Source organism: Aegilops tauschii, chromosome 4, assembly GCF_002575655.3.
Source record: "Aegilops tauschii subsp. strangulata cultivar AL8/78 chromosome 4, Aet v6.0, whole genome shotgun sequence".
In the NCBI taxonomy this organism is placed as follows: domain Eukaryota; kingdom Viridiplantae; phylum Streptophyta; class Magnoliopsida; order Poales; family Poaceae; genus Aegilops; species Aegilops tauschii.
Window position 1 is genome coordinate 475,564,909 of NC_053038.3, and position 15,180 is coordinate 475,580,088.

At 43.8% G+C, this 15,180-nt stretch overlaps 3 protein-coding genes across 3 annotated transcripts; 1 reads left to right on the top strand and 2 right to left on the bottom strand.

Moving 5' to 3' along the window:
• Positions 1-8,326: 8,326 nt before the first annotated feature.
• LOC109761372 (pollen allergen Dac g 3-like) lies at positions 8,327-9,100 on the bottom strand. The gene has a single exon (XM_020320188.3). It carries the CDS (start codon positions 8,905-8,907, stop codon positions 8,542-8,544), a length of 366 nt encoding a protein of 121 aa, XP_020175777.1. The 5' UTR covers positions 8,908-9,100; the 3' UTR covers positions 8,327-8,541.
• Positions 9,101-10,783: 1,683 nt separating this feature from the next.
• Positions 10,784-12,637, bottom strand: LOC109761371 (cyanate hydratase). The gene is made up of 4 exons (XM_020320187.4): positions 12,151-12,637; positions 11,870-11,941; positions 11,406-11,514; positions 10,784-10,936 (listed from the first exon to the last, which is right to left on the bottom strand). Exons 1-4 carry the CDS (start codon positions 12,423-12,425, stop codon positions 10,895-10,897), a joined length of 498 nt encoding a protein of 165 aa, XP_020175776.2. The 5' UTR covers positions 12,426-12,637; the 3' UTR covers positions 10,784-10,894.
• A 135-nt stretch (positions 12,638-12,772) lies between these two features.
• LOC109761370 (protein WHAT'S THIS FACTOR 1, chloroplastic) lies at positions 12,773-15,180 on the top strand. Its single transcript, XM_020320186.4, has one exon. The coding sequence runs from the start codon at positions 13,007-13,009 to the stop codon at positions 14,426-14,428; it is 1,422 nt and encodes a 473-aa protein (XP_020175775.1). The 5' UTR covers positions 12,773-13,006; the 3' UTR covers positions 14,429-15,180.

The following is a 15,180-nucleotide window of genomic DNA, read 5'->3' on the forward strand; positions in this document are numbered from 1 at the left end:
CCTGATTTATTTTTCATTTTTTGGTTTTCCATCGGTCTTCCTTAGCTTTTGGACCAAAAAAAATTCTTTCGTGAAAAACATGTTTTTTTTTCGTCCACCAAAGGCATGTTTTTGCTTCCGTGAGAGGCACGGGTGTGCTTTTGCGAGAGGCACGGCCGTGCCTCTCAAAAAAAGGGGAAAACATGTTTTCTGTTTTTTTTCCGCGAGAGGTACGTTTTTGCTTTCGCGAGAGGCACGGCCGTGCCTCCCAATGATTAGCGCCACTTGGCGCACTCTTAAGCCGCCGCCACGTGTCCCGCTTTGGGCGCTTCCTTCGGATTTTTATTTTTTCGCACGCCTTTTCTTCTTTTTAATGGTTTTTTTCCTGATTTATTTTTCATTTTTTGGTTTTCCATCGGTCTTCCTTAGCTTTTGGACCAAAAAAAATTCTTTCGTGAAAAACATGTTTTTTTTTCGTCCGCCAAAGGCATGTTTTTGCTTCCGTGAGAGGCACGGGTGTGCTTTTGCGAGAGGCACGGCCGTGCCTCTCAAAAAAAGGGGAAAACATGTTTTCTGTTTTTTTTTCGCGAGAGGCACGTTTTTGCTTTCGCGAGAGGCACGGCCGTGCCTCCCAATGATTAGCGCCACTTGGCGCACTCTTAAGCCGCCGCCACGTGTCCCGCTTTGGGCGCTTCCTTCGGATTTTTATTTTTTCGCACGCCTTTTCTTCTTTTTAATGGTTTTTTTCCTGATTTATTTTTCATTTTTTGGTTTTCCATCGGTCTTCCTTAGCTTTTGGACCCAAAAAAATTCTTTCGTGAAAAACATGTTTTTTTTTCGTCCGCCAAAGGCATGTTTTTGCTTCCGTGAGAGGCACGGGTGTGCTTTTGCGAGAGGCACGGCCGTGCCTCTCAAAAAAAGGGAAAAACATGTTTTCTGTTTTTTTTCCGCGAGAGGCACGACCGTGCCTCCCAATGATTAGCGCCACTTGGCGCACTCTTAAGCCGCCGCCACGTGTCCCGCTTTGGGCGCTTCCTTCGGATTTTTATTTTTTCGCACGCCTTTTCTTCTTTTTAATGGTTTTTTTTCCTGATTTATTTTTCATTTTTTGGTTTTCCATCGGTCTTCCTTAGCTTTTGGACCAAAAAAATTCTTTCGTGAAAAACATGTTTTTTTTTCGTCCGCCAAAGGCATGTTTTTGCTTCCGTGAGAGGCACGGGTGTGCTTTTGCGAGAGGCACGGCCGTGCCTCTCAAAAAAAGGGGAAAACATGTTTTCTGTTTTTTTTCCGCGAGAGGCACGTTTTTGCTTTCGCGAGAGGCACGGCCGTGCCTCCCAATGATTAGCGCCACTTGGCGCACTCTTAAGCCGCCGCCACGTGTCCCGCTTTGGGCGCTTCCTTCGGATTTTTATTTTTTCGCACGCCTTTTCTTCTTTTAATGGTTTTTTTCCTGATTTATTTTTCATTTTTTGGTTTTCCATCGGTCTTCCTTAGCTTTTGGACCAAAAAAAATTCTTTCGTGAAAAACATGTTTTTTTTCGTCCGCCAAAGGCATGTTTTTGCTTCCGTGAGAGGCACGGGTGTGCTTTTGTGAGAGGCACGGCCGTGCCTCTCAAAAAAGGGGAAAACATGTTTTCTGTTTTTTTTTCGCGAGAGGCACGTTTGTGCTTTCGCGAGAGGCACGGCCGTGCCTCCCGGAAACGAAAATACGAGTTTTCTGTTTATTTTCTTTCACGATAGGCACGTTTTTGCTTCCGCGAGAGGCATGTTTTTGCTTCCGTGAAAGGCTCAGTTGTTGCTTTCACGAGAGGCACGGCCGTGCCTCTCGGAAACGAAAATAAAACGTGTTTTCTATTTTTTTTCTTCTTCCGCGAGAGACATGTTTTTGCTTCCGCGAGAGACACGGTTGTGCTTCCGCGAGAGGCACGGTCGTGCCTCTTGTAAACAGAAAAAAAAACAGGTTTTCTGTTTTTTCCCTTCCGCAAGAGGCACGGTTGTGCTTTCGCTAGAGGCACGTCCGTGCCTCTTTCAGAAAGGAAAAAAATGTGCTTCTGGTTAGTTTTTTGTCCGGTTTATTTCAGGAAAAAAATCGTCGAAACCTATCAACATTGGATCTAGTTTTAAAGATCTCGACGCGAGGAATCCAACGGTGAAAACGGTTCAAAATTTGGACGCGCGGTTTAAGAGATAAAATGTTTTTAATAAATGAATGCACGAATAAAAGGGAAAACTCTCAGGTTACGACAAGTGGCGTGCATGCAGTGCACCACTTGTCGCAACATGAGGAGGTGGGAGTGATATTTGAAATGAGTACTTCTTAATTAGTGATTTCGGGCAAACTGGTGCACATTCCCTCCAATTCAGTAGTTTCTATATGGGCCGGCCCAAGTAGTATATTTTATGGGCATTTTTACTTTCTATTTTCCAGTCATGGTTTTCGCTTATTTTTTTCAGTTTCCTTTTTTATAAAATGCACGTAATTTTTTCAAAACATGTCAACTTTTCTTCAAACTGAAGAACCTTTTTTTGAATCTGCGATTTTTTTTTCTAAAATCTGTGATTATCTTTTTCCAAATTCATGATTTTTTTACAAAATCGATGAACCTTTTCCGCATCCATGAACTTTTTGAAACACATTAATTTTTCTTAAAATCCGCAAACTTTCTATTGAATTCACGTTTTTTCCCAAAAATCTATGTATTTTTTCCACACCCGTAGTTTTTTTCAAAATACATGAAAATATTAAAATTCGTGATTTTTTGAAGCTCGATGAACCTTTTCCAAATCGGCGAACTTTTCTTCAAAATTCATGATTTTTTTAACTCGGCGATTTTTTCCAGAATCGATGAACTTTTTTCAAATCAATGAACTTTTTTTTCAAATCCCGAGGATAATCATCAGGAGTATTAATAGTGGAGGGATGAGCACAAGGAGGAGCCGAGGTCTCACTTTCAGGTCGCCTTCTTAATGCAATTTTCAGCAATGCAATCTCCCCATGCAGGAGTGAAAGCAAATATGATTGCATACTTTTCTTGGATTTTGATGTAATTGAACCATTTCTTGGCCCAATACCTAGTGATCCTAGTCTAGTGTTTCGCTGGACAGTTGTTTCTCCTCGAGGAGATGTGCGATAACCACTGGGATCAAACATTTCAGCAGTGATATATTTTTCTCGGTTGAGACCACCTTTTCCCGGTTGGCCTTCGGAAGCCATTTCCAGATCTTCAGTAGCAGCAACTTCTTTAGACTGAGCAACCGATGATGGAATTGCTTTCTCAATGTATTCTACCGGCTTCTTCTTCGAAGCCTTTAAAGCCTTAGATGACTTGCCATCCTCTTCTGACCCTTGTGTTTGTCAGGTGTGATTTGTGGCAAGGGTTCTTGGGACTTTGTATCACTACCAGCGCGATCACCTGAACCAGACGCCATGAGCTCCTACGAAGAGAATTAAGATACAAGGCAGGGTCATGATTATGCACATACATTTTTGAAGAGAAAACATTTTCTGAGAGAATTGACTAGGACTTCGAGAACCATCCTAGACGAGTATTATCATCGAAAGATTTCATGATAGTAAGTTTTGAGAGAAATCTACTAAAATGAGGTTTATCTAAACTTGGTCGGAGACAAAACACAAAGTCTAGATCTTGAAGGATACGCGTGACGAAAATCTACAAACCGCGCTCAGTAAAATATACAGACTCATAAAGATCTACCGGAGCAGTAAAAATACCGAAAAAGGGGAGAGCCCGAGAACGTCCGGCAACGCCATCCGAGCACCATCTGGGCCTGCGCATGTCCAAAGGTCGAGCAAACATGCCAAAACACTCCATCTTGATAGACTGCATCGTCCAAATGAAGTGGTATGATAATGTGTAAATGATATAAATTTCTGGTAAAGTGGTATGGTAGTTCATGGAGGCAGATCAGATTTCATCTTTTCTCATTGGTATTGTTGACTTCACAAAGTTGGTCTTGAAAGCCCAGGAAGATATTCCAAAGCATCCGGTCCGGCTAGGCCATTGGATCAGAGTATCTAGCGAACCCAAACACAACGACAAACCAGTATGTATCTCCATTACGTTGAGCAGGAGAATGTCAAAGATGATCTCAGACATTTCATGCCACGCGATCATGTACTGGAGGAGACTTTTGAGTACCCCAATTGTTGTATTGTATGTATCTTGTAAGAAGAAAGCAAATTTGTACCTTTTTTGGCATGGTAGCTTCGAATCTTGTTGAGTTGCAGATTATAACTCTAAAACGGCCCCTTTCCACTTGCTATCTAGGCCTAAAAGATTGAGATGGATCATTGCAGAACGTTATCAGCTTCCAAGAAGAACCCCCTATCCTACTTGGTGCCAGGTGGCAATGATTTTCAGTCACCAGATCGTAATCCAATCTCTCTGGCGGCAACATCTCAGCCGTCTAGTGGTGCGAGAATTTTGGGAGGAGACGTGAATGGTGACCATACGTTCTATAGAGATGTTAGATGAGGGGACAATGCACACGTTGGAGAAGAGGATAGCACACACGTCATCAACATGTGATTTATACGTGTCGTCGATTAAATGCTTTTGTTCATGCAACATGTTAAAATCATATACACAATTGCTTTCGAAATTGTGTGATAAAACATTTGATTTTGGAGGCAATCAAAGTGTTTTAATGAAGAAAACGTAAAAAAAACATGGAGGCTAAGATATGCCGACTCTGAGTTTGCACGTCGCCTGGCCAGCTGCTCTATATTCAACATGACGACTGCAAATATGTGACTCTGCTAGAGTTGCTATAAGTGGATAAAGTGCAACTATAATATGGTGATTTACTTTTATTGCATGTATATATTTGATACACATACTTTTATTGACTAGCAAAAGTGCCCGTGCGTTGCAACGGGAGAAACAAATTATCACCCTTAGCGTCCCATCCCTGTTACCACTTATTTTCTTTGTCCTCATTGTCTCTCACGATGTCCACTACACGGGAACGTTCCACCTAAGCTTGGAACCAATAAAGAATTGCATCGTCTACATGTACAGACCAGCGAACGGTCGTGTTTGAGATCCCGGCCACATCTGCACAATCTAATGCTTGCGCCTTGTATTTGTGTATCCAGATTTTACATCGTAGTAGTTCAGTTCCAGTCCGTAAAGGACACAAACAAACACCAAATTCAACTTTAGTTTAAAATGATCAACACCTTTTTTTTGTGGGTTAAAACGATCAACACCAAAGAACAGTGGAGGTTGCAGTTTGATTGCTATCACGGTCTACTATTTTGCCTCATCTCCTAAACGGGCTGGTGGGTCTGATTTGTTGGACCGGGTTGCACAGACGGGTCGGGAGGGCGCTGTTTTTTTATTGGTGGAACGTAACACGGATGAACGGGGCAGATGCCTGATGGCCTAGGATAGACTATCGGTAGAATAGCCTAACTAAGTATGGAGAAACGACATGGACATACCAAATGGGAGGCGAAATAATAGTATACCTCCATTTATACAAAATATAGCATATATGCCCGTGGGTTACACCGGTAAAAAATGACTTAAATTTAGTGAGGATTGTATGCGTAGACATACCATTCAATGTGTTATAAAATTGGTGCAAATTTAGTAAGGATCATAAGTGGAAGTAAAACATGTCATGTTGTCCGCTGCAACAGAAAAAAAAATGACGTGAATTTAGTGAGGATTGCATGTAGGAAAAAAAATGCCACGTCATTTTTATATTCATATAAGATATGAATGAGGCCAGTACGCCTGCCATTGATACTAAATTTCAGGCCAACAAAGATTAATATGGCGCCCACAAATCCCGCATGTCCTATCTATTTTGGTATGATCCTCCCTCAATCCTCCTATTTCCTTCCTCTATTTGGTAGAATAGCCTAACTAAGTATGGAGAAACGACATGGACGTACCAAATGGAAGGCGAAATAATATTATACCTCCATTTATACAAAATATAGCATATATGCCCGTGGGTTACACCGGTAAAAAATGGAGGTAATATCACTGATAGTCACACAACTTGCATTGGATGTGCAGTTTAGTGCTACAACTTGCAAAATACGTCTTTTTGGTCAGCTAACTTGCGTTTCGGTGCAGATACGGTCACTCCATGCGTATTCAGCGCTTGCGTGGCATGCCACGTCTGCATGGAGCCACTGTTAGTGACCGAAGATGCTCTGGAGCAACCAACGCGTGGTAAACTTGCACGGACCCCCTGAATCTGTCTGTCAGGCGTACGGGCACCGGAGAGAGATAACAGAGATTGCTATAGAAAACTGGTGGGTGGAGAGATATGAGCAGAATCTACTCATTACCCAATTGGCAATACGTTGTCAAGTAATATTGGCAGGACCTGGGTTCGAATCCCAGTCCTCTCTTTTTATTTGGATGTTTTGTACATGTTCTAAATTTTGCCAAAACGTTTACTGAATTTTTGGACAGTATTTTGGCACAGTTTTCAACTGTATTTTGGCACAACTTTGTACAGAATTGAACCATGAAAATAAGATAAAAATCTGAATTTTTGGACAGTATTTTGGCACAGTTTTCAACTGAATTTTGCCACAGTTTTCAACTGAATTTTGCCACAGTTTTCAACTGAATTTCGGCACAACATTGTACAGAATTGAACCATGAAAATGAGACAAAAATCTGAAACTGTCATGAAGATTGTACACCCACCACTTTTCTATAGCAATCTCTGTTATCTCTCTCCGGTGCCCGTACGCCTGACAGACAGATTCAGGGGGTCTATGCAAGTTTACCACGTGCTGGTTGCTCCAGAGCGTCTTCGGTCACTGACAGTGGCTCCATGCAGACGTGGCATGCCACGCAAGCACCGAATACGCATGGAGTGACCGTATATGCACCGAAACGCAAGTTAGCTGACAAAAAGACGTATTTTGCAAGTTGTAGCACTAAACTGCACATCCAATGCAAGTTGTGTGATTGTCGGTGATATTACCTCTAAAAAATGACTTAAATTTAGTGAGGATTGTATGCGCAGACATACCATTCAATGTGTTATAAAATTGGTGCAAATTTAGTAAGGATCATAAGTGGAAGTAAAACATGTCATGTTGTCCGCTGCAACAGAAAAAAAATGACGTGAATTTAGTGAGGATTGCATGTAGGAAAAAAATGCCACATCATTTTTATATTCATATAAGATATGAATGAGGCCAGTACGCCTGCCATTGATACTAAATTTCAGGCCAACAAAGAATATATGGCGCCCACAAATCCCGCATGTCCTATCTATTTGGTAGGATCCTCCCTTAATCCTCCTATTTCCTTCCTCTCTCTTTCCTTTCTTCTTTATTTCTCACGCAATCAGTGTCTATTTTCTTTCTTTTTCTTTTTCCTTATATCAAGCATGTCATGAATCTCATTTGCCAGCCGGTTACTTTCCAATTAATTACCCTCTATTTCCGTTCTCTCTCTTTCCATGGGCCTTCCTTCTTTGTTTCTCAATGAGATATTCATGCCTTATTCTTTGCTTAATTTCCGAAGCAGCTCCGTGATGCCTGATAACCTAAGAACGTATATAAATTGGTAAAAATTAATGCAAAATAGCAAGGTGGGTCTATTTCATAAGTAAACAAATATGAAAAAGCCTCCGGCCTGTTCCTTGTCCGCCCCGTGGGCCGCGGCAGCAGTCTCGGCCCAGCACTCCCGTGCCCATCAAGCGTCCAACTCCCTTGGCCCCAGTACGCCTTGCTTTATGTTAAAGAGCCAGACACCGACGTTGTAATACCCACAAGCCTGGATTGATTGGTCTGCTACGTTAGCATCTACACAGCAGACAAGAGTTCGAATCCCATTGTCCATATCCCAATTTTATTTATTTTTCTTCTTCTCGCGTTCAACTGAAGCTGGGCCAACGACCCAGCCTGCAGGCCCAAGTCGGTAGGAACACACATATATAGATTAGTACCACCTTGGGTAAACCTCGTGTATATATTTTAAATTCAAACTGAAAGCGTAAAATCACGTGAAGAAGCGTATTGTGACGGTGAACCCGACAAAGTCAATCCGTGCTTTATTATTAGGAAAGATATATTTATTGGTTTCATGAGAAATTGAACATGGTTCTCGACTTTCCCGAATGTTTATATCCTCATTTTCGTGGTAGTTAGTTTTGTGACTGGTTTGCGCTAATATTAACAAAAAATAATTTGGAATAGGCAATGCAAATATATCCTCATCCTCTTAGATCCTTCACATACCACCGTTAGATCTTGTATTGCGTTACCTCAAAGCAAGTAGAATCAAACATAGCCAAAATCAAGGTGAGAAGATAAAAAAAGCATACATTTCATGATCTTGAGCAAAATTCGGATACAAACGGAACAAGACTGAAGCATAGACAGTCGATGCACGGGAGAGCAAACACACCCGTCGTTGCTTCTCCTACCGTATGTATACGGACCTCATAGGCGCCGATAACTATGTATTATCCACGCATGAGAGCGAATACATGCAACGATAATGAAACGGAAACAAGGGAAAACTTGAATCGACTAATAATACACCGACGGAAGGATCAATATTCCGGGGCGTAGGTTTTGCCGATCTTGAAATCGGTGGAGAAGACCTCGTCGAAGACGTTCCTCATGCCGTTCTTGGACATGAAGCGGAAGTTGAAGGGCCCAACGAGGTCCTTGCTACAGGAGACCTCCCAGAAGTCACCCTTCTTTGTCAAGGGCTGCCACTCCTCCGAGCCGTGCTGCCGGAGCTCCACCTCCGCGAGGCTGTCGCCTGGTCTGGCGTAGTCGATTTTCAGCACCAGCTTCTTGGCGCCGGACCCCCTCTCCACCGTGAAGCTCACCTTCACGGCGCACATCGCGCCGGCGAACAGCGCCGCCAGCACCGCCGCCGCTAGCAGCCTTGAGGACGAGGTGGAGGCCATCTCAACTGATAGAGATTTGACTGTTGTGTGTGGTCGTGTGGATGCTTCGAGCTGTGTGGATTCTGATGGATCATGTGCACGGTATTTATGGGCGGAAGAGAGCGTCCGACGGGCGGTGCTCCGGGCAACACAGTCGGAGGAAACGGCGCTGGCCGTGACCGCCGCGCCAATTCAATCGGAGGAAACGGCGCCGCATGTCACCACGGTATTTAAACGACATGAACAATTGTTTCGGCTGGCCTGCAATTAAGTCCTAAGTTGATATGAGCAGTTATTTTCTCCTGATCTTTGTCTCAAAAAAAAGTTATTTTCTCCTGATCTGAAGGCTGATATTACTCTTGCGTAATGTAAGGTAAGATGTTATCAGTGATTATTATTATGTGGGGTTAGTATGAACTTTTCATTTCCACAAATAAAGGAATAAATTATGCTGTCACTAAAACATGAAGGCCGATAAGGAAGAATATAGAAATTCTAATTACTGTTATCTTTGCTTCCCGGTTTGGTCACAAGACAATAGTCATCGCTGTAAAGTTTTTTTTTAATGTTTTTAGTGTTGACACTGTATTATACTAGATGGTACTAATATTTATGCAAATGATGTGACATTCGTGAGAAATAGGTACGAATATAGCACACAATTTCTGAAATACATAAATAAGTTGATTATATGTTAATCTTAATATAGAGAAACATATTTTTGACATTAGAAATGCATACGCATACAAATTATCAATATGCATACTTAAGTATAAACAATATTAAAAAAATTCATCAAGTTTGAGTTGCTAACCACGTGTGCCACATGAATACTGAAGTGGCATTGACATGATGATATATCACATGATTCTAATTTTAAAACCAAGGAATGTCCTAAGATTAAGAAAGTTGTACTTTAAGATGTACTCTATTATACACCTGTATCTCGAAGAAAAAAAACATGTATGCCATGTTTTTTTTTTCAACGAACATGCATAGTAGTATAAATGAAAGTATGTATTTTTAATACTAGACGCAAAATCTGTTTTAGAAAAGAGAGATCACAGAATCTGTCAAGAATGTTTTCTATTTATTTTGTTGTACTTAACATATTTATATAGACAAATTGCCCTCAATCAAGTGACGGCTAGGATTAAATTATCCTCTTACCTTTCGGAGGTAGGAGGGGCCTCTTAAAATTTCTCATTCTAGCTCATGTCCACTCAGTTTGTGGTCTATTTTTTTGTCCTAGTTTTTGTTTCTTGTTGCTGCATTATATATTTGTGGGAGCTTAGATGTGACATCCTTAAAAAACATTTAGATGTGAATTAGACAAACTGTAAGTATTATGATTCGCTCAAAGAAATGTTATGTATTCACTATGCCTTTTCAGCACAGTTTGCCACATTGGCACATCCGTCGATAAAATGCAATATAGATCGCTTCAGAAACAATTCATGCACACATGAATACAAGACGGTTTATCTTATCGACAATCCAGACTATAAATCATGCTGAGTTACACTTCAAGTCTGAAGTACAAGCAGGGATTACAAACTATATTGCCACTTTATTTAGCCGATCATTCAGACGAGGAAAAGCATGTCGAGTGCTGTTCCAGGTCCAAAGTACAAGCAGACATTACATACTATATGACCACTCTTTATTTGGTCGATCATTCAGACTAGAAAAGGGACGCTCAATTTTTTTGTCTGAAGTATAAGCAGACATTAGTGAAGCTACATATCCCCCTTCTCCCAGTACCAGCCATCTCATTCTCTCAAGGTGCTAACTATATAAAATCCATAGTCACGCTCAGCATGCGAAAGCTTGTAAAAATGACATCCCCTGCGAAAACCAATAGGATTTGTTGGGTATAAAAATCAAGCAAGAAAACGGATGCGCTAACGCGCAACGGCTTTCGCGCTAGTTGCTCGGGGTTGCCGAATTGTTTCTCAGAGCCGGACCCTCGGCCTTCTTCCTTTTCGATGAAAAACAAATCGACATCTCAATCTTTGCAGGGCAACTTCGACATCATATTCGCGGCTTTCTGCAGATGTGAAAAGAAAAGGAATAAAACGCTTAGAACGATCTGTCAAATTCAGAGCCAGTAGCATGGTAACCTTATGGGCTAAACATAGGACAATTGTTTGAATTTGATCTGTAACTATGTCTCTTCATTCAGCAGTTATTTGTAACTAAGATTCACTGATGGTCATACAATGTGACAAATTGTAGGAACTAGGAACTGGCAGCATTTGCAGCAATTAAATAATCGTTCTGAGACAGGCAGGCCCTGGGCACTCAGGGGTCATGGAAATCTTATCTATAGTAAATTTGTAAATTTTAGCAATTTCAAGCTGGACTCAGGGTGTTTTAACTTAGCTTCTCTCTATACTACAATGGCCCTCAGATTTGGTTGAATCTTGGCTCCGAAATAGCACTTATTTCAGTATATGCATGAAAATGGGTTATCAGGAACAGAGAATAGGATACGAACGCCTGAAGAAATTACAAACCTGTTCAGTGTGAGGCAGATACTTCCCATCAAATGTGAGCACCACACGGTCTTTTCCATCAGTCCCTTTAACTTTGTCGACCGTACAGTAGAAGTCTATAGCCGACATGCTGCAATTGAAAGTGATAAGGTAACAAGTGAATTTTGCAAGGGTTCATTCTCGAAATTTTTTTTTTTTGCAAGGGTTATTATCTGGGATTCATTGATTATGCAACAAAGTTTCATGGAAATGAACACCACATTTGAATTTAAAATTGTGCACATGTGAGACGATTTGGAAAGTTTATCGAGGTTCTAGAAATTTCTCTTTTGAAAGAATCCAAATCATCTGAAATCCCACAGTTGTTAAGTTTCAGGTAAAGTTATTACTGTACATGCAAAATAGATTGAACAACCAACGATTTGTCTCATATCAAATATTCACCAAAAATTAATGCATAAATTTAAATAGGTGAATCTTCTTACATTCCATCACCAAAGTCCTCATTGATGATTGCCTTGATGCTCTCTCCAAAATGCATGATAGCTTCATTCAGTCTGTGTTCAACCATGAAACAACCAGTGAAGAAAAGGTTAAGCCGATTGATGTTTGTTAAATAAACATAGTAGCATTGCGGCAATTTCCCATTTGACACAACCCAGCCACAATCTCTTCCCGTTTGACACCAACAAGTTGTTATCTTGCTTTATCATATCATGGGCTAAAGTTGTACTACTGAAAAAAACAGCAGTGGCAAGAGTGGCACCTGTATATGGCGGGCTCGTGGACCATTTCCGGGTTGTAGGACCGGAAGGGGGGCTGCATCATGAGGTCCACGAGCTCCTCGCTGAGCGCCGGGATGGCCGCCCGCAGCGAGGCCGCCGTGTCGGGCTTGAGCTGCGCCTGGCGGCGTAGCAGCTGCGCGACGTACACGTTGGTGAGCCCCGTCTCGGCACCGATGTCGGAGAAGCTCTTGCCGGACTTGGCCTTCGCCGCCATCAGCTTCTGCACCGCCGCCGCCCTCGCGGCGCCGTCCTCCATGGCCGCCTGCGTTGTCCGAGATGTGCAGGAGTGGGAGTGGGAGTGCAGAGGACGAAGAAGAGAGCTGTGAGTGAACTGTGAACTGGCCCCGGTTACGCCGGCTTATATGGCCGCGCCGGATATGCCATGGGGCACGGGGTGGCGCACCAAGCGACGGGGAAAGTGTCGGCAGTGAGTGGCGGCACGCGGCGGCTATGCGACGGGGAAAGCACACGGCGGGGGTCCTGCTACAGTCACCGGCACCCGGCGGCTAAGCGATGGGATGTTTTGGCACTGGGCCGGCGAATGGGTGTTTCATTGGACCGGTCCAGCTGAGTTCTATATGGGCCGGTGCGGTCCACTCTGGGCCTTTATCTTGCCCTACCCCGTCATTTTTCTCTTCTGTACTGGCCACTCTCGTCTGCGCGGCTCCGCGCGGCGCTCTCCATTCCTCTCCGGCCACTCGATCCTCCTCCGCCACCTCCCCCTCTCGCCGCCGACCACCGGCGCGTTAGCTTGGGATCTTGGTCTAATCGTCCGCCGCGCGAGCTCATACCATCGTTTTACTCCCATCTGTGTCCTTTCCGGCGGCACCGCACGCCATGCGCGCCACGTGTTCGCGCAATTGCCTGGCCGAGCTGCTCCGCCGCCTTGGCCAGGTCCAGGCGCAGGGCCAACCGCGCTGCCCCTCCCAGCTATCTTCCGCGCGCTCCATGACGCGCGGCCGGAGCGTGAACGAGCGGAGCAAGAAGAAGCGCGTGAACGACCTCGAGGTGGTCATCGAGCGCTGCAAGGTGGTCTCCAAGGTGCTGGCCGTGGTGGACGCGCTCAAGATGGAGGAGGAGCACGTCACCCCTCTCAAGCGCCTCGAGATCCTGCGCCCGCAGCTCGGGCTCGCCAAGCCGCACAAGGTCGCCCACTTCGTGCACAGCTCGCCGCAGCTCTTCGAGGTCTGCCGCGACAGCCGCGGCGTCATGTGGGCCGGCCTCTCTCCGCCGGCTGAGGCGCTCGTTGAGGAGGAGGCGCGCCTGCTGGAGGAGCACTCCCCCACGGCCGCAGAGTACGTGACCAGGCTGCTCATGATGTCGGTGCAACGGCGCCTGCCCGTTGACAAGATCGCGCATTTCCGGCGTGACATGGGGCTTCCTCATGATTTCCGGGCACGGTGGGTGCACATGTTCCCTGAGCTCTTCAGGTTGGTTACACTGGAGGATGGCGACTACTTGGAGCTTGTTTCCTGGAACCCAAACTGGGCGGTCACTGAGCATGAGAAGAATATGGCAGCACTGGCCGGTAACACCAATGCCAGTTCCAATGCTAGTACACCAGGAGAGCTCTCTCTTCCATTCCAGATGAAGTTCCCACCAGATTTTAAAAGTTACTACAAATTTAGAGGAAAAGCTCATCACTATGTGAAAACCGGCAATACCGAGCAGTTTCAGAAGACAACCTACCTGTCCCCTTATGCAGAGGCAAAAGATTTGACCCCTGGATCTCATGAGTTTGACAAGAGGGCAGTCGCGGTGATGCACGAGATACTGAGCTTCACATTGGAGAAGAGGCTGGTAACTGACCACCTGACGCATTTCCGTCGTGAGTTTGTTATGCCACAGAAGCTGATGAGGTTGCTACTGAAGCATTATGGTATTTTTTATGTGTCTGAGAGGGGGAAGCGGCTGAGCGTGTTCTTGACAGAGGCATATGATGGGACAGAGTTGATAAAAAAGGCTCCGTTGGTAAGGTGGAGAGAGAAGGTCCTTCGACTTACTGGTTACAGAGGAAAAAACAAGAATATTGGAAAAGTTCATGAGTCGTCTGATTCTGAGCACTGTTTGTTTGGTGCGAGCTCATCAACATGTGACGGTGGTAGCAGTGATGACGATGGTGCTGATACTATATTGCATGTCGAAAGTGAAGATTCAGATGATTTCTTGGATGATGGCACTCTTACAGATGATGGTGAGATGGATGATGTTGACATGGATGATGGTCAGATGGATGATGCTGGGATGGGTTTTTTCTAGGGAGAAACATGTTGAGATGGTTTTAGGAGATGTAAGTGATTATGCAGTGTCAGTGAAATCCAGTTAGTAGCCTACTAGCCTAACATAATGAACACTTATGTTTTTTCCATTTCCTGAACATTAAGCTTACAAGCGAGTAGGAAGGTTTCATATGCGAGCTTGTTTAGGGATTTCCTGGCTGATGTTTGATGATATTGTGGTCAATGATCCAAACATGACTGGATATCCTGGAAAGTCAGCGCTGCAGGATCTCATAACATCTACCCCCTGTCTTGAGCAACCATGGTGCTGCTGTTGTTTACTACCTGATGTCGAAGGTGGACTTTGAATACCGGAAAGCATGGATGATTGGCATTGATATGAAAACAAAGACTCTGCAAGGGATTGGCCTTGCTTTCCACCAATAGATCCCTCTATTCCAGTCCTGCCTACCATGCATGTTCACTCTCTGGATATCTGGACAAGACTTCAAGTAATTCTATTGGGGCTTACTCTTTACAATGCCGGTACTCGTAGGAGTGCCTGCTCTTAGTCCTTTAGTTGACCAGTCGTGTTTTTTCAGCTCATGTATCAGTATTGACGTATTTGGGCTGGAATATTTTGTTCTGCACCGTTTGTGGTTGTTCATCTACTAGCGGTGGAACCTGAGTAGGAACCATGTGTTTTAATGCACATTTGCTTGTATGATAATTTGATCTCAACCAGATTCGTCATAACAGACGTAAGGTTAGCCATATCATATTGCTGTAAAA